At 46.1% G+C, this 18,127-nt stretch overlaps 1 protein-coding gene across 1 annotated transcript; it reads left to right on the forward strand.

Moving 5' to 3' along the window:
• Positions 1–2,122: 2,122 nt before the first annotated feature.
• Positions 2,123–5,698, forward strand: caiap (CARD- and ANK-containing Inflammasome Adaptor Protein). Its single transcript, XM_072512867.1, has one exon. It carries the CDS (start codon positions 2,312–2,314, stop codon positions 4,691–4,693), a length of 2,382 nt encoding a protein of 793 aa, XP_072368968.1. The 5' UTR covers positions 2,123–2,311; the 3' UTR covers positions 4,694–5,698.
• The last annotated feature ends 12,429 nt before the right edge of the window (positions 5,699–18,127 follow it).

The raw sequence follows: 18,127 nt of genomic DNA on the forward strand, positions 1-18,127 counted from the left end.
AAGAAATTTGCCCTCATCTCAGTTCTCATTGATCGTCCCGTCATCCTGAGGCTGTGCATTCATGTTCCAGATTCCCCAGCCAGGGAAGACAACTTCTCAATGTCTACCCTGTCAAAATCCTTCTGAATCTTGGCTGTTTCAAAGAGACCACCTCTCATTCTTCTAAATTCAGAGAGAAGAAACCCGGTTTACTCAGCCTTTCATCATAGGGAAACCCATTCATCCCTGGAAGCAATCTAGTTATCCTTTGCTGCATTGCCTCCTTAGAAATACTCTCTCGATCTTCATCCAATTAATATAGGGCGGGATTTTCTGGCCGTTCATGCTAGCTTGATGTTATGGTCCCACCGACGGTGCACCTCCGGTATGGGTTTCGCGACGGAGAGTGGTACATTCAATGGAAAACCCATTGACAATGGCAGTACAAGAAGTCACCCTCCGCCGCTGTTGAATACGCCGCAGAGGGTAAGGAAAGTCCTGCTCCTTGATTGTAAATAACTGAGGCAGTAGCTTTTTGAAAATGATCCATTTATCTCAACTCTGCTTCCTGTCCTTAATCTATCCTCTATCCAGAATATATAATACATTACTTCCATCTGCATGAGCTCTTATCTTACATATTAACCTTATGAAATGCCTTTTGGAAATCCAAGTATATAAAATCTACTAGTTCTCCTTCATTTGACAGCATGTCTTTTGTTTTTGCAATAACAAACATGCTCCAACTCTCACATACACATACATTGAAATGTTCACACACGCACGCCATAAGTTTCAAAGCGAGAGGATAGATTAAGTAGTTTTTGTCAACTCCAATAATAGTCTGTGGTATAAGGATTATGTAGATTAATGGCTGAACAACAGCATTTTAGTGATTCAAACAGCAGCTCCGAAGGTGGCCAAATATTTGCATGGCTGTATTGTACAAATTCCAAAGCCATTAAAAATATTTTTCCAGAAGAACCCATCAGCAAAGTTTCAGGGTTTAATGGTCTTTCAAAATTCTGTGTTGCAGTGATTTAAAGATGTTGACAAATAATTTAATTTTTTTTTGCTAGGCAGAAGCTGCTGCGTTGATTCCTAAAACACTGTCTGTGGCATGTTGTTGATCAACCAACAGGCAGAGCTCAAACTTGCAGGATGGATGGAGAGAGAGAGAGAGAGTGCAGTCAGGGACCTTCTTCTTCTGTTTTCAGCTAGTTTCTTTTTCTGGTCTGGAGGAAAAATAGTTTCTTAAAAGCATAAAATAGGGTTAATTGTCTTGTCTCATGATCCCCTCATCAACCGACCAGTTACCCAAACATGGTCATAGCAAGTTAATTCTAGGTCCATGGTTTAGGCCTGATAGATTGTGGCTGGATGAGTTCCCTTCTCAGCCACAGTCCATTATCCAAAGTGATTACATCAAATGGCTTGATCCGCACCCTGCTGAATATACAGTTTGGATGTTTTGTGAATGGATCTGGGGATGTGGCCATTCACATTCCCCTGGAGTGAATATCTTTGATGATGGGTTCTTCTAGAAAGCCTGACTCCATTTTTAATTTGGAATTTGTAAGTTACAGTCATGCAGATATTCGGCCATCTTAGGAGCTGCGGTTTAAGTCACTGAAATGCTGCTGTGCTGTCTTACAAAACTCAATCAGTGGTTCAGCCCAACAAACAAATAAGTCACTTGCAGCTTTAAAACAAGATAGTCAATTAATTTAATCTGTCCATACAAAATGCATAGGTATATTGTTGTAGGTCATTTTTATCAATACTGGGAAAAATAACCACGAGTTGCTCGCAAAGTAAGCAAACTGTACAACTGCAAATATTAGTTAGGATACGTGCACATCAATAGTTTCAGATGCATACTCAACAGCTTATGGTTTTCTCCTGCCATTAGTCGTGTGTTGTTGTTTTGCCTTTTCACACAAAGACCTAACAGACTCTAAGCAACAGTAGCTAAGGTGTAGATTTCCACGTCACCCGATAGACTGCCTACATTAGATTAGTGGATGGCAATCACAAAGGTTTGGCTCACAGGAGAGAAAGGTGACTTTCTTTTGATAGTTTTATGTTCAGGACCTGATAGAATCTCTCAAATATTTATTGTTCAGGCCAAACTTAAAATGTTTGCCAAAAGATGTTGATATCGTTATTGTATTGGAATAAAGTAACCGGCCTTGTTGCTATGGTTTGGTGGAGCAGTTAACGATTCATTCTGGATTAGGACTCATTTAATACAAGTTGCAATCTTACCAGCCGCTGAGGATTCGATTATAACGCTAAGTTACATCAGCTTAATGATGATTGACTTTCAGCCATGGAAAGAACTGTCCGTATATTTGATGAAATGCAGAGACTTTGCTTTGAGGTTCGACAATTGACAGAAAGAGAAAGTTTTCTGCTGCCAATCGACCTACACCTTAATCCGTATACATGTCGATCTGCCACAATGGCCATTAACAGTACAGGTATTTTTACAAATCCATATGCAATTGAGGTTCTGCAGAGCAAGAAAAAGGAACTTGTAGCAGGAATTATCAACACTGATCATCTTCTGGACTGGTTGGTTGAGAATTGTATCATTTCAGCAGATAAGAGATTTGCTGTATTAAGCTACAAGACACGAGAGGAAAAGAATTCCAGAGTTCTGGATATGTTGGTTTCTTGTGGCGAGAGAGCCTGCAGACTGTTCTTCTATCCTTGCCTCAAGTATGTGGAACCAGCTCTGTATAATCACATAAGAAGCTATGTCAGTAGTGTGTCTGGTGGCTTTGGAAAAGCCAAGAGACAGTTGGTGGGATACCTTTTGGAAAAAGATAAGGATGAAATCCCCAGGGACAGCCGAAAAGCGTCAGAGGAATTCATACAGGACATAACGCCTAAAAAGAACCCACATCAGCTACTAAAAGGAGCTGCTAGATCTCAACCCAACCAAGTTGAAATCACCGAGCTCTACCAAGCTGCAGCATTAGGAGATCTTGCCAGTCTGGATAGAGCTTTTGGAAACAGTGATGTAAATGGCACCAATGCTTCCAATGAAACCCTGTTGCACATTGCTGCTGCTCATGGGCATGTTGCAATTATTGAATATTTATTAAATAAAGGAGCAAAGGTAGAGGTGAGGGATAACAGACAACAATCACCCCTCCACCGGGCTGCAGTGGAAGGGCATTTAGCTGCAGCTAAAATGCTTCTCCAAGCTGGAGCACATATCTATGCTTTGGATAAAGAATCCAGAAGTCCATTGCACTTAGCTGCAGCCAACAGTCATTTCTCCATGGTGAAGTTGATGTTGAAAGAAGAAGCCAGAAACCAGAAGAGTAAGAAATCTTTTTTGCACATGGCTGCACTCAGAGACGAAAGTAAATTCGCGCAAATCCTTCTCAAATATGGAGCTCCAGTTGACACTAAGGATGAGAAGAACAGGACCCCGCTGTTTCATGCTATTTCCCAAAGACATCTCAATACTGTGAAAGTACTGCTGGAGTCTGGAGCCAAGGTCAATGTTGATTTGATTCATGTAGCATTTGATAGTAATGATCAATTCCTGATAAAGCTGCTCTTGGAGCATGTCAGTGAAATTAACTCTGCTGTCTTGGTCAGTGCACTCTTTAAAGCAGTTCAGAAAAATCTATACAGAACTGTGGGCATTATCATTGAACAAGGCATCGACATCAACACCAGAAATGGAATGCAATACACCCCTTTACTGTTAGCAGCAGAACTTGGCCATGCTGAATCTGTCGATATCCTGATAAATAAAGGTGCACGTTTAGATGAAAGGATACCGAATATGGACAGTGCATTACACCTTGCAGTCCAAACTGGTTCACTTTCTGTTGCAAAGCTGTTGATGGACCAGGGCATGGATGCAAACATAATTGGCTCTGGCAACCAAACACCCTTACATGTTGCATCCTTTCATAACCAACGACCAATGATAGAAACTTTGATAGGAGGAGGTTCAAAAGTCAATGCTGTCACTAAAGAAGCAGTTACACCTTTACATATTGCTTCACAAAGAGGTAACAGAGAGACAGCTGAGTGCCTCATCCAGAATAAAGCAAATGTGAATGCCAAAGACAAGTGTATGAAAACACCTTTGCACCTGGCTGCTCTAGTTGGAGATGTCTCTATTGCAGATCTACTTCTGTCAAACCAGGCAGATCCTAATGCAGTAAATATAGAGAAGAAGACCCCCCTCCATTTGGCTGCGAATGAAGGCCATTTGGACGTTGTATCTTTGATGTTAACCAGAAGGGCCAAGTTTGCTGCAAAGGATATGGATGGGAATACTCCAATGCACTATGCAGCCAGCAATTGCCATAGCATTGTTGTCAAAGCTCTTTTATTGGCTGGAAAAAATAAAAACACAGATGTTAAGAATGTTTGGCGGAAAACACCATTGCATATAGCAGCAGAACATGGTGACGAGGACCTGGTAGAGTTGCTGTTGATTAGTGGAGCTGCCATTAATGCCTTAGATAACACCAAAGACACACCTCTGCATTGTGCTTGCAAATCAGGGAACCTTAACACTTCCCAAAAACTAATCAACTGGTCTGAAGGTGAAAAACCCAAGTTTCAGTCAACAAATAGTTTAAGAAAGACCCCTCTTCAAGTTACAGAAAGTGGAGATACAGATAACCACCGTCAAATAGCAACATTATTGAAAAAGAAAATGTTGTTAACTAGATAAGAAACAAAATCCCAATTGCCTGATGGCTTAGTTGGTCACTGCATTAGTGTGGACCTCAGATACATGGACCAGTATCATCCCAGTTTCACGTTTGTGCTGTCTGGAGTTAACAAGCTGCAGTATGCTGGAGCTCGTGGTTGTGGGGTGTCAGTTTGGGAAGCATGCGATGGAGGGTGTTAGCGTTCATGCTTCTATTTGCTATCCAGTGACCCTTTTTCAAAAATGCATGGTATAAACTTTGAGTGAGGACAAGATGAGACTCAAGCTGCTGCGACCTACCTCCAATTTATCTAGTTAACCAGCGCTCACTATTACGACTCACACTTGAAAAATGGTCACTTCGGCGAGGTACCAAATGGCTCCTGACATTTTTGAAACTTAGCCTGGCAGTGGTTTTAGAGGAATAGGGGAAGAAATTGGGAATAAAAAGCACAAAGCTCATTCTAAAGCTGTATAATTTATTGTAGTCCCCAAGTAACAAACAAAGAAAAAAACAGCAAAATTATCAATTGTAAAAGCACATGAAAAAAACTGAACTCTGGTCACCTCTACCTCCTTTTGTGAGCAATGCAGTGATGCATTATGTGTGAAACTAAATCACAGTGTTGTTTGATTAGAATTCATTACTGCTGTTTGCCTTTGTTTACTTTCTCATGACAGGAATCCATATTTAAATGTGTATTTTATATTTACTTTTTATGCCTTTGAAATTTGAAAATCTGTACAAAACAGTTAGTTGGCAATACAGCACCAGTGAGCGTACATCATATTTGGACTATCATTGGAAACTGACACCATTTGACAAAAATTCCATTTACTGATTTGTCCTCTCAAACCAATCAATAAAATTAATTGTCAGAATATGTAACAAAACTACTTGATAAGAACGTTACTTTTCTAATAAGCTTCTTACAATTAGGTTGCTCAATCAAGCAATTTACAAATCAGATGAACAAATATTTTGAGTATTTTTCCCTTTAGTTAAGTGTCTCCAAAAATAGTATTGAAGTGGTTGATACATGATATGAATAGTTAATGTAGTTTTGCTATCCAGCTCCATGAACTCTGTTCTTTGAAAAGTATTATTTCCATTCTGAAATAAATGTTGTATATTTTGCAATGGCAATGAATGCATTGTGGCTTTTATTTTAACTATGCTCAAAAGATTTTTATTCATGTTTTGTAACTTTTTTGGGAACCCCCACAGTTGTGGCAACTTGGTCATTATCATAGAATCCCTACAGTGCAGAAGGAGGCCATTCAGCCCATCAAGTCTGCACAGACCCTTTGAAAGAGCACTCTCCCCATGTCCACTTCCCCCGACCTCCCCACCCTATACCCATAACCCCACAACCTAAACTGCAGATCCCTGGACACTAAGGGACAATTTATCATAGCCAATTCACCTAACCCACACGTCTTTGGGTTGTGGGAGGAAATCGGAGCACCCGGAGGAAACTTACCCAGACACAGGTAGAACGTATACACTTCACACAGAGAGTGACCCAAGGCCGGAATTGAACGTGGTTCCTGGTGCTGTGAGGCAGCAGTGTTAACCACTGTGCCACCCAATGTTTAGTTTTCATTCTTTGCTTTAAAAGTAATAATGAAAAATTATGTTTAATTGGAGAACTTTAGAACATACATGGTAAATACCACTGGCAGACATGTAAAATTGAGAGTATTTATGACTAATGTATAATTACTCTGTATACAGAAATGCCCTATTGGTGATCCATTTTAGTGAATCTTAGTTGCATGTTGTAGTTTTAATGGGACATAAAATGTATTTTTGCTTCAAACTTACCCCTAAACCGAACACAGTAGTGCAATTTTTTTGTGGTGCAAGGGTAGCAAGGAGAGTGTTGTGGTTTTCTTTCATTTCAACCCTGAAACCCACTGAGGTTCACCTTTAGAACTTAACAACATTAAATCTATCCTCACAGCACCTTTGAATCACAGAAACGCATCTGTTTTAAGTTACACAACTAAAGATCTTTTGAAGTATTGGTAAGAACACATTAAAGTGTGGAATGAGGAAAAAAAACTATCTGGCAAATCAAACCCGCTTCTCGCAAAAGATCAAAGGTAATTTATTTAAATCCCGAACAAAACATAAATTTCAAAAGGACTTTCAAAAATGTCCTGAAGATATCCTGAAGGATATCAAACAAAACTCTGGGCATCAATCTAACATCTCAGTCTCCAGTTTGATCCTCTATGTGGCAGTTACAGGGTTGCAAGAGGAAATCAGGCTGTTTATCAAATGTCTTTTGTGATCCCTGACTCTACTTTTCCCATTGACAACATAGTGCTTATGTTAAAGTTGTTGGCGTATATGCATCTAAATGTGTTAATTGATAAACTGAAAACTGTTTCCTCAGTCGACTTCTCTATCCTTGCCCAATGTCTTGCATCATCAATCACTAACTGCATGTGATCATGTATTGGAACGCATGATGAAAAAGCAAGTTATGAGAGACCGCTTTGTGACTCAAAATTCTAAGCAATATGCATTGAATGTTCACATTTGATAGTGGGCAAAATTCTCTGCTTCTGAGACTATATTCTCCCTCCTGAGCTGAATTGCACCTGCAGATCAGGAAGCGATTCCCAATCCTTCACCATGCAAAAATCTGCATCGTGAGGATTGTAAGGAATTCCAGGGGAATCCCGCTATTGGCCACTTTGAGTGGGTGGCCCAAGAGCGAGGTTCCGCGGCTAGCCCCCCCACCCCCCCCCTCCGCATCGCAATTCAACCCTCACCGCTGGATTTTCTGGATCTCCCCCCCCAACCTTCTCCCATGTATGGGGTGACCCGAACCGCACATCCCCCACCCACAGAGACCTCCTAAATAAGCATACACCCTTCCAGAGTCACCCTAAATAAAGAGACCCCTACAGACCCTCCAGAAAAGAGACCCCTGTTAGGAAGTCCCCCAGAAAAGAGACACCTGGCAGGAAGCCTCCCCCCGAAAAGAGACCCCTGTCAGGAAGCCCCCCAGAAAAAAGACGCCTGTCTGGAAGCTCGAGAGCAGTCTAGACAGTCTCAAACACAGGAAGCACCACCTGTCAATTCCTGGAAAGAGAAACCAGTCAGCTGTGTTTAAACCCCTCAGTTCCTTGAGCTGCAAGCCATTCATTCAGTTCCCTAACTATACTGTGATAGATATCTCCCCCCCATACACACATACACACACACACACACACAGCTGTCATCTTTGTTTCATTCATCTTCCTTCACAGTTGAGTAAATTTGAAGTGCTCTAACTGCAATATTTATAAACATCAACCTCTTCAAACCGAGTTAAGTGCTTTCCAATCACCTCCCTTCCCACTTGAGTGATTTTGAAGTGGTCAGCTGGAAATTGACAGCACGTAACTCGTATTGGGGGGGGGGGGGGTGGCTCTCGGATGGATTTTGGGGGCAACTCCCTTAAGAGGTTACCCCCTTGGCCCATCCTCCACATCAGGATCATGCTTATCCATACCTGTAGTAATTCTCGCCCATGTCATTTCTGACCCAGAGGACCGGAGAGTCACATGGGCCCGAAGAATATGGTGCCTGCCCCCCCCCCCTAAGTGGATGGAAATTAGTCATTAAGACCCATTTACAACCTCTCACTGGCGCATGGGCGCAAACCTTGATCCCGATGCCAGCAGAGGGCTGAAGCATCGGAAATGGATCGATGCTGTTTTCTCCCCGATGCTGGATTCTCCGCTTCACCGGGAATTCCGCTACTAGCAACACGAAACGGAGAATTTAGCTTGGTATATTTTGTACTTTCTAATGGAACTTTATTAGTTTATGGATTGTGAGTTAGTTGAATATGATGGTTTAGTTACCTATAATTAAACTATTGTTCAAAAAGTACAACATTTCTGGGCATCAATAGAGAACTGTAGTTCTGGTGAAATGGACCTCGGTTGTGACAATACCTTTTGTGAAATTTTACTGCAATTCTCATAGATGAGAAAGATGGGAAAAATCAAGACAGTTTACCATAAAACTAAATCAAGTAAATTGAATCAATAAATAGAAAATGCCAGTCCTGTAGGGTTCATGGAAAAGTATATTTAAGTCAGACTTGTGGAGGTCACATGTACAGATCTAGTTACTTAGTATAAGGCAGTATATCACAATACTTGCAAAGCAGTTCAGCAGCAGAGCACCTGAAACCTCAGAAAATAGCACTGATCCCATTTAATGGGGATTTACATGGCACAGTAGCAATGTGGTTAGCACTGTTGTTTCACAGCGCCAGGGACCAATTCCCAGCTTGGGTCACTGTCTGTGTGGAGTCTGCACGTTCTCCCCGTGACCGCGTGAGTTTCCTCTGGGCACTCTGGTTTCCTCCCATAAGTCCCAAAAGTCTTGTTAGGTGAATTGGACGCTCTGAATTCTACCTGTGTACCCGAACAGACGATGGAGTGTGGCAATTAGGAGATTTTCACAGTAACTTCATTGCAGTGTTACTGTAAGCCTACTTATGACACTAATAAAGATTATTATTCGAGTTACGATGGACAATTCAGAGAATTCCCATGAAAATTCAGCCTCTATATATTTTTTGCAAACAAAATGACCAGGCAATTTTATTTAAATAACTCAGAAAAACATAAGTCTAATATAGTTGACAAAGTGTTACTAAATAACCTGTACTTACTAATTCCTTCATTATCAGTTTACCAGAATGGATATTGTCCTTACAGTTAAATCACATTTGCCCTGTTTACATTCATGCCTGTGAAAGAATAAATATTATCATTTTTTTCTTGAATGATTCTGTAGATGACTTTAGAGGTATTGGACACTAAGGGGCAATTTAGCATGGCCAATCCACCTAATGTGCACATATTTGGACTGTGGGAGGAAACTGGAGCACTCGGAGGAAACCCATGCAGACACGGGGAGAAAGTGCAAACACCACAGTCACCCGAGGTCAGAATTGAACCCGGGACACTGGAGCTGTGAGGCAGCAGTGCTAACCACTGTGCCACCATAACGGCCATAAGGAATGGACTTGTGGGAATTAACAGAAATAAATACCTAGTGCCCTCTGACAATGACAAAACATGAAGCAGCAGTCCACACAACTACAAAGACCATTTGTTTCCAAGACAGTATGTGAACAATATTTCTTCCCAAGGACAATCCCACAGTGGAACAATCTGCCAAAGGAAATAGCAACAGCTCCATCACTTGAATCTTCCAAGACCCATCTTTAGATTATTTCCACTTAAAAGTTTTAATTATCAGGACTAGCACAATAGCAGATCATGCCTGGTTTAGCCCGCACTACCCATATAAGTATTGGTGAAATAAGGGTCTGCGATGCCCACACAACCAAAGCATTAGCTATACCCCTTACTCCCCAAACCCCACTTCATAGGTTCCCCCACACCTCCCACCACTTTCAGACACACCATCTGATTTCAGTGGTGGATGGGGGTGGATGATGTTACCAGGCTGGTGTCATGATATGCAGACACACACATAATGATATACAGACAAGCAGTTAATGGACACAGAGAACAGGACATGAACAATAAGCAGGCAGGACACTCGGGAGAGGGGGGGGGGCGGGGTCAGACTATAAAAGACACTAGGCACTCACACTCCACCTCTTTCCACTGATGAACATCTAGAGAGTCAGTCAAAGGTGTTGTTACAATCTCACACCTCCACCGCGTGGCTAAGAGCTAGTCTGGTTCAGTCAGAGTAACCACACTTAAGTTAGCAGAGAGTCAAACTCACAGAGAACTGTGCTAACAGTTCAATAAACCTGATTGAACTAACTTCAAGGTCTGGAGTATCTTTCTGATCTAAACTGCATCCAGTTGCAGCCAGTGTTAGACCAGTGTACCGAACACGACACCAGAAGACTACTAATTTAAGGTGGCTTACCTCAGTCCGTTCCGTGGCGACCAGCACATGTATCTTGGCACCATGGAAAAGATTCAGGCTCCTCACCAGCTCAGGACCTCCGGCAATCTCAGTGCCAACTGGCGGATATTCAAGCAAAAGTTTCTGCTGTATATCGAAGCCTCAGACCTCGAGGGTGCGTCTCGTGCAAGAAAGATCGCGCTTCTCCTCTCAGCAGCAGGTGATCAAGCCATCGAACTCTTCAACTCATTTAACTTCACTGAAGGCCAGGACAAGACAAAGTTTCAGACCATCCTGGTCAAGTTCGATAGTCACTGTGAAGTGGACACCAATGAAATCTTCGAGCGCTACATATTCAAACAACGTCTTCAAGGTAAAGATGAATCTTTCAATGCCTTCTTTTTTTATTTTTTTATTTTTATTTTAAAAAATATTTTATTGAAAATTTTTGGCCAACCATCACAGTACATTGTGTATCCTTTACACAATAATATAACAGTATAAATAACAATGACCTGTTTTATAAACAAAGACTAAATATATAACAAAAACGAAAACGAAAACTAAATGGCAACTGCCTTGTCTCAGATAAACACTCTCCAAAAATATGATTTAACAGTCCAATATACAATTATTTATAGCAACGACCTATACATATTATACATATATATTAACAACCCTGAGAGTCCTTCTGGTTCCTCCCCCCCCCCCCCCCCCCCCCCCGGGCTGCTGCTGCTACCTTCTTTTCCATTCTCTCTATCTTTCTGTGAGGTATTCGACGAACGGTTGCCACCGCCTGGTGAACCCTTGAGCCGATCCCCTTAGGACGAACTTAATCCGTTCCAGCTTTATAAACCCTGCCATGTCATTTATCCAGGTCTCCACCCCCGGGGGCTTGGCTTCCTTCCACATCAACAGTATCCTGCGCCGGGCTACTAGGGACGCAAAGGCCAAAACATCGGCCTCTCTCGCCTCCTGCACTCCCGGCTCTTGTGCAACCCCAAATATAGCCAACCCCCAGCTTGGTTCGACCTGGACCCCCACTACTTTCGAAAGCACCTTTGTCACCCCCACCCAGAACCCCTGTAGTGTCGGACATGACCAGAACATGTGGGTGTGATTCGCTGGGCTTCTCGAGCATCTCGCACACATATCCTCTACCCCAAAAAATTTACTGAGCCGTGCTCCAGTCATATGCGCCCTGTGTAACACCTTAAATTGAATCAGGCTTAGCCTGGCACACGAGGACGATGAGTTTACCCTACTTAGGGCATCCGCCCACAGCCCCGCCTCAATCTCCTCCCCCAGCTCTTCTTCCCATTTCCCTTTCAGCTCATCTACCATAATCTCCCCCTCGTCCCTCATTTCCCTATATATATCTGACACCTTACCGTCCCCCACCCATGTCTTTGAGATCACTCTGTCCTGCACCTCATGCGTCGGGAGCTGCGGGAATTCCCTCACCTGTTGCCTCGCAAAAGCCCTCAGTTGCATATACCGGCATGCATTCCCTTGGGGCAACCCATATTTCTCGGTCAGCGCTCCCAGACTTGCGACCTTCCCATCCACAAACAGATCTTTCAGTTGCGTTACTCCTGCTCTTTGCCATATTCCAAATCCCCCATCCATTCTCCCCGGGGCAAACCTATGGTTATTTCTTATCGGGGACCCCACCAAGGCTCCCGTCTTTCCCCTATGCCGTCTCCACTGTCCCCAAATTTTCAAAGTCGCCACCACCACCCGGCTTGTGGTGTATTTCTTCGGTGAGAACGGCAATGGGGCCGTCACCATAGCTTGTAGGCTAGTCCCCCTACAGGACGCCCTCTCCAATCTCTTCCACGCCGCTCCCTCCTCTTCTCCCATCCACTTACTCACCATTGAGATATTGGCGGCCCAGTAGTACTCACTTAGGCTCGGTAGTGCCAGCCCCCCCCTATCCCTACTACGCTGTAAGAATCCCTTCCTCACTCTCGGGGTCTTCCCGGCCCACACAAAACTCATGATACTCTTTTCGATCCTTTTGAAAAAAGCCTTCGTGATCACCACCGGGAGGCACTGAAACACAAAGAGGAATCTCGGGAGGACTACCATTTTAACCGCCTGCACCCTCCCTGCCAGTGACAGGGATACCATGTCCCATCTCTTGAAGTCCTCCTCCATTTGTTCCACCAATCGCGTTAAATTTAACCTATGCAATGTACCCTAATTCTTGGCTATCTGGATCCCCAAGTAACGAAAGTCCCTTGTTACCTTCCTCAGCGGAAAGTCCTCTATTTCTCTGCTCTGCTCCCCTGGATGCACCACAAACAACTCACTTTTCCCCATGTTCAGTTTATATCCTGAGAATTCTCCAAACTCCCGAAGTGTCCGCATTATCTCTGGCATCCCCTCCGCCGGGTCCGCTACATATAACAACAAATCATCCGCATACAGAGATACCCGGTGTTCTTCTCCTCCTCTAAGTACTCCCCTCCACTTCTTGGAACCCCTCAATGCTATTGCCAGGGGCTCAATCGCCAGTGCAAACAATAATGGGGACAGAGGGCATCCCTGCCTTGTCCCTCTATGGAGCCGAATGTATACAGAGCCCCGTCCATTCGTGACCACACTCGCCACTGGGGCCCTATACAACAGCTGCACCCATCCAACATACTCATCTCCAAAACCAAATCTCCTCAGCACCTCCCACAGATAATCCCACTCCACTCTATCAAATGCTTTCTCGGCATCCATCGCCACCACTATCTCCGCTTCCCCCTCTGGTGGGGGCATCATCATTACCCCTAGCAGCCTCCGTATATTCGTATTCAGCTGTCTCCCCTTCACAAACCCAGTTTGGTCCTCATGGACCACCCTCGGGACACAATCCTCTATCCTCATTGCCATTACCTTGGCCAGAATCTTAGCGTCTACATTTAGGAGGGAAATAGGTCTATAGGACCCGCATTGCAGCGGGTCCTTTTCCTTCTTTAGAAGCGATATCGTTGCCTCAGACATAGTCGGGGGCAGCTGTCCCTTTTCCTTTGCCTCATTAAAGGTCCTCATCAGTAGCGGGGCGAGCAAGTCCACATATTTCCTGTAAAATTCAACTGGGAATCCACCCGGTCCCGGAGCCTTCCCCGCCTGCATGCTCCTAATTCCTTTCACTACTTCCTCTATTTCAATCTGTGCTCCCAGTCCCACCCTTTCCTGCTCCTCCACCTTGGGAAATTCCAGCCGGTCCAGAAAGCCCATCATTCTCTCCCTCCCATCCGGGGGTTGAGCTTCGTATAATTTTTTATAAAATGCCTTGAACACTCCATTCACTCTCTCCGCTCCCCGCTCCATCTCTCCTTCCTCATCCCTCACTCCCCCTATTTCCCTCGCTGCTCCCCTTTTCCTCAATTGGTGGGCCAGCAACCTGCTCGCCTTCTCCCCATATTCGTACTGTACACCCTGTGCCTTCCTCCACTGTGCCTCTGCAGTACCCGTTGTCAGCAAGTCAAATTCTACGTGTAGCCTTTGCCTTTCCCTGTACAGTCCCTCCTCCGGTGCCTCCGCATATTGTCTGTCCACCCTCAGAAGTTCTTGCAGCAACCGCTCCCGTTCCCTACTCTCCTGCTTTCCTTTATGTGCCCTTATTGATATCAGCTCCCCTCTAACCACTGCCTTCAGCGCCTCCCAGACCACTCCCACCTGGACCTCCCCATTATCATTGAGTTCCAAGTACTTTTCAATGCACCCCCTCACCCTTAGACACACCCCCTCATCTGCCATTAGTCCCATGTCCATTCTCCAGGGTGGGCGCCCTTCTGTTTCCTCCCCTATCTCCAAGTCCACCCAATGTGGAGCGTGATCCGAAATGGCTATAGCCGTATACTCCGTTCCCCTCACCTTCGGGATCAACGCCCTTCCCAAAACAAAAAAGTCTATTCGCGAATAGACTTTGTGGACATAGGAGAAAAACGAAAACTCCTTACTCCTAGGTCTGCTAAATCTCCACGAGTCTACTCCTCCCATCTGCTCCGTAAAATCTTTAAGCACCTTGGCTGCTGCCGGCCTCCTTCCAGTCCTGGACCTCGACCTGTCCAGCCCTGGTTCCAACACCGTATTGAAATCTCCCCCCATTACCAACTTTCCCACCTCTAGGTCCGGGATGCGTCCTAGCATACGCCTCATAAAATTGGCATCATCCCAGTTCGGGGCATACGTTTACCAAAACCACCGTCTCCCCCTGAAGTTTGCCACTCACCATCACGTATCTGCCCCCGCTATCCGCCACTATAGTCTTTGCCTCAAACATTACCCGCTTCCCCACTAATATAGCCACCCCCCTGTTTTTCACATCTAGCCCCGAATGGAACACCTGCCCCACCCAACCTTTGCGTAGTCTCACCTGGTCTATCAGTTTCAAGTGCGTTTCCTGTAACATAACCACGTCTGCCTTAAGTTTCTTAAGGTGTGCGAGTACCCGTGCCCTCTTTATCGGCCCGTTCAGCCCTCTCACGTTCCACGCGATCAGCCGGGTTGGGGGGCTTTTTACCCCCCCCCCCCCTTGTCGATTAGCCATCCCCTTTTTCCAGCTCCTCACCCGGCTCCCACGCAGCTGTGTCCCCCCCAGGCGGTGCCCCCCCGCCCATCCCACCCCATGCCAGCTCCCCCCTCTCCCCAGCAGCAGCAGCCCAATAATTCCCCCCTCCCAGCCCCCCGCTAGATCCCCCACTAGCTTAGTTACACCCCCCATGTTGCTCCCAGAAGTCAGCAAACTCTGGCCGACCTCGGCTTCCCCCCGTGACCTCGGCTCGCACCGTGCGACGCCCCCTCCTTCCTGCTTCCCTATTCCCGCCATGATTATCATAGCGCGGGAACCGAGCCCGCGCTTCCCCCTTGGCCCCGCCCCCAATGGCCAACGCCTCCTTTCCTCCCCCCACCACCTCCTGTGGAAGAGAGAAAAGTTACCACATCGCAGGATTAATAACATAAAACTCCTCTTTCCCCCCTTTTTACCCCCCTCTTCGCCCCCCATACTCGCCCCACCACTTTGTTTCAAACGTTCTTTTTTTAATAACCCGCTCATTCCAATTTTTCTTCCACGATAAAAGTCCACGCCTCATCCGCCGTCTCAAAGTAGTGGTGCCTCCCTTGATATGTGACCCACAGTCTTGCCGGTTGCAGCATTCCGAATTTTATCTTCTTTTTGTGAAGCACCGCCTTGGCCCGATTAAAGCTCGCCCTCCTTCTCGCCACCTCCGCACTCCAGTCTTGGTATACGCGGATCACCGCGTTCTCCGACTTACTGCTCCGAGTTTTCTTTGCCCATCTAAGGACCATCTCTCTATCCTTAAAACGGAGGAATCTCACCACTATGGCTCTAGGAATTTCTCCTGCTCTCGGTCCTCACGCCATCACTCGGTATGCTCCCTCCACCTCCAGCGGACCCGCCGGGGCCTCCGCTCCCATTAACGAGTGGAGCATCGTGCTCACATATGCCCCGACGTCCGCTCCCTCCGCACCTTCAGGAAGACCAAGAATCCTTAGGTTGCTCCTCCTCGCGTTGTTCTCCAGCGCCTCCAGCCTTTCCACACATCGTTTATGGTGTGCCTCATGCATCTCCGTCTTCACCACCAGGCCCTGTATGTCGTCCTCATTCTCGGCAGCCTTTGCCTTCACGACCCGAAGCTCCCGCTCCTGGGTCTTTTGCTCCTCCTTTAGCCCTTCGATCGCCTGTCATATCGGGGCCAACAGCTCCTTCTTCATTTCCTTTTTGAGTTGTTCCACGCAGCGTTTCAAAAACTCGTGTTGTTCGGGGCCCCATATTAAACTGCCACCTTCCGACGCCATCTTGGTTTTTGCTTGCCTTCCTTGCCGCTGCTCTAAAGGATCCACCGCAATCCGGCCACCTTCCTCTCCTTTTTTCATCCGTATCCAGGGGGGATTCCCTTCTGGTTCACCGCACAGTACTTTTAGCCGTTAAAATTGCCGTTGGGGCTCTTATTAAGAGCCCAAAAGTCCGTTCCACCGGGAGCTGCCGAAACGTGCGACTCAGCTGGTCATCGCCGCACCCGGAAGTCTTTCAATGCCTTCGTAACTAGCCTCTGCCTGCTAGCGCTGTCCTGCAACTTTGGTGATATTGCTGACTCCATGATTAGAGACCAAATCGTGTTTGGAGTTCACGCTGATCCTGAGAGAGCAGCTCTTAAAAATCAAGCATATGACCCTGCCAGTCGAGATTGAAACATATACAGTGCATGAGCATGCAAAAAAATCGGTATTCCCAATACAAATCGGCTGAAAATGAGAAACTTGCCTCCCACGAGGCAGTGAGTGTGCAGGGCCATCTCCCGGACACAGCGCCTCAGCATTGAAGACAGCAGCCATTTTGCGCGCTTTTCCCAGAGCCCCAAGCGTGCGCGATGCGAACTGGATAACGAAGCGGCCAACACCCACACTGCGCAGGTGCAGACATCTGCCAACTGCACTGCGCATGTGCAACGATGTACACCGCGTCACGACGCCGACGTCATGACGTGCCCGAACTGTGGCAACGCCCACATAAAGGGACACTGCCCTGCAAGAGGCAGGCGATGTTTAAACTGCGGGAAGCCTGGACACTATGCAGCCTTGTGCAGGTCTGCACCACCAGTCAGAGCCAGCGCTCACAATTCCAACGACGGCGCGTCCAGAATGTGCAATGACGATTACAAGATCCTGATCCTGGCAGTACAACGGATCCAGAGGACGAGTGCCTGGAGTCCCCCTACCGAGTGGGCATCATTACCACATGTGAACATGCCACACCTAACTCATCTCGCATTCAGTCCATCCTCGCTGTGGATTTGGAGGACGAATGGCGTGCGGTGATGCAGGTCAACCGCTGCTCCATCCAGTTCAAGCTGGATACAGGTTCGTCTGCCAACCTCCTGTCACAGGCAGACTCTAAACACATCAAGAAGCCCCCCCAAGGTCCTTCCAGCAGCCTGCCAGCTCCTGGACTATAACGGTAATGCCATCACGGCATTGGGGTCCTGCCATCTACTCGTCTCCAACCGGAGTACCCATGCATGGCTAAGGTTTGAAATTGTCAAGCCGGACAGGGCATCCCTACTGGGCGTGCATGCCTGTAAAAAAGCTAAACCTGGTGCAGCGGGTTTATTCAACGACATCCTCCAACGTGGATCTTCAAGCTGACATTGACGACATCCTCGCTCGGTATCCAGATATGTTTGACGGGATGGGCACTTTGCCATATCGGTACAAGATCGTACTGCGACCTGATGCCAAGCCAGTGGTCCATGCACCATGCCGGATCCCAGTTCCGCTGAAGGAGCGCCTGAAGGAACAGCTCAAGGAGCTGCAGCAGCAGGGGATCATTTCCAGGGTAACCGAACCAACTGACTGGGTCAGCTCGATGGTGGTGGTTAAAAAACCCTCTGGAGACCTGCGCATCTGCATTGATCCCAAAGGGAACAGGACATGACCAATAAGCAGGCAGGACACTCGGGTGGGATCTGACTATAAAAGACACGAGGCGCTCACACTCCGCCTCTTTCCACTGATGAACATCTAGA

This window comes from Scyliorhinus torazame, chromosome 7 (genome assembly GCF_047496885.1).
Source record: "Scyliorhinus torazame isolate Kashiwa2021f chromosome 7, sScyTor2.1, whole genome shotgun sequence".
In the NCBI taxonomy this organism is placed as follows: Eukaryota; Metazoa; Chordata; class Chondrichthyes; order Carcharhiniformes; family Scyliorhinidae; genus Scyliorhinus; species Scyliorhinus torazame.

What these genes read in the sequence shown, in the direction of transcription:
- caiap (XM_072512867.1), top strand. Translation starts at nt 2,312, where the DNA reads ATGGAAAGAACTGTCCGTATATTTGATGAAATGCAGAGACTTTGCTTT.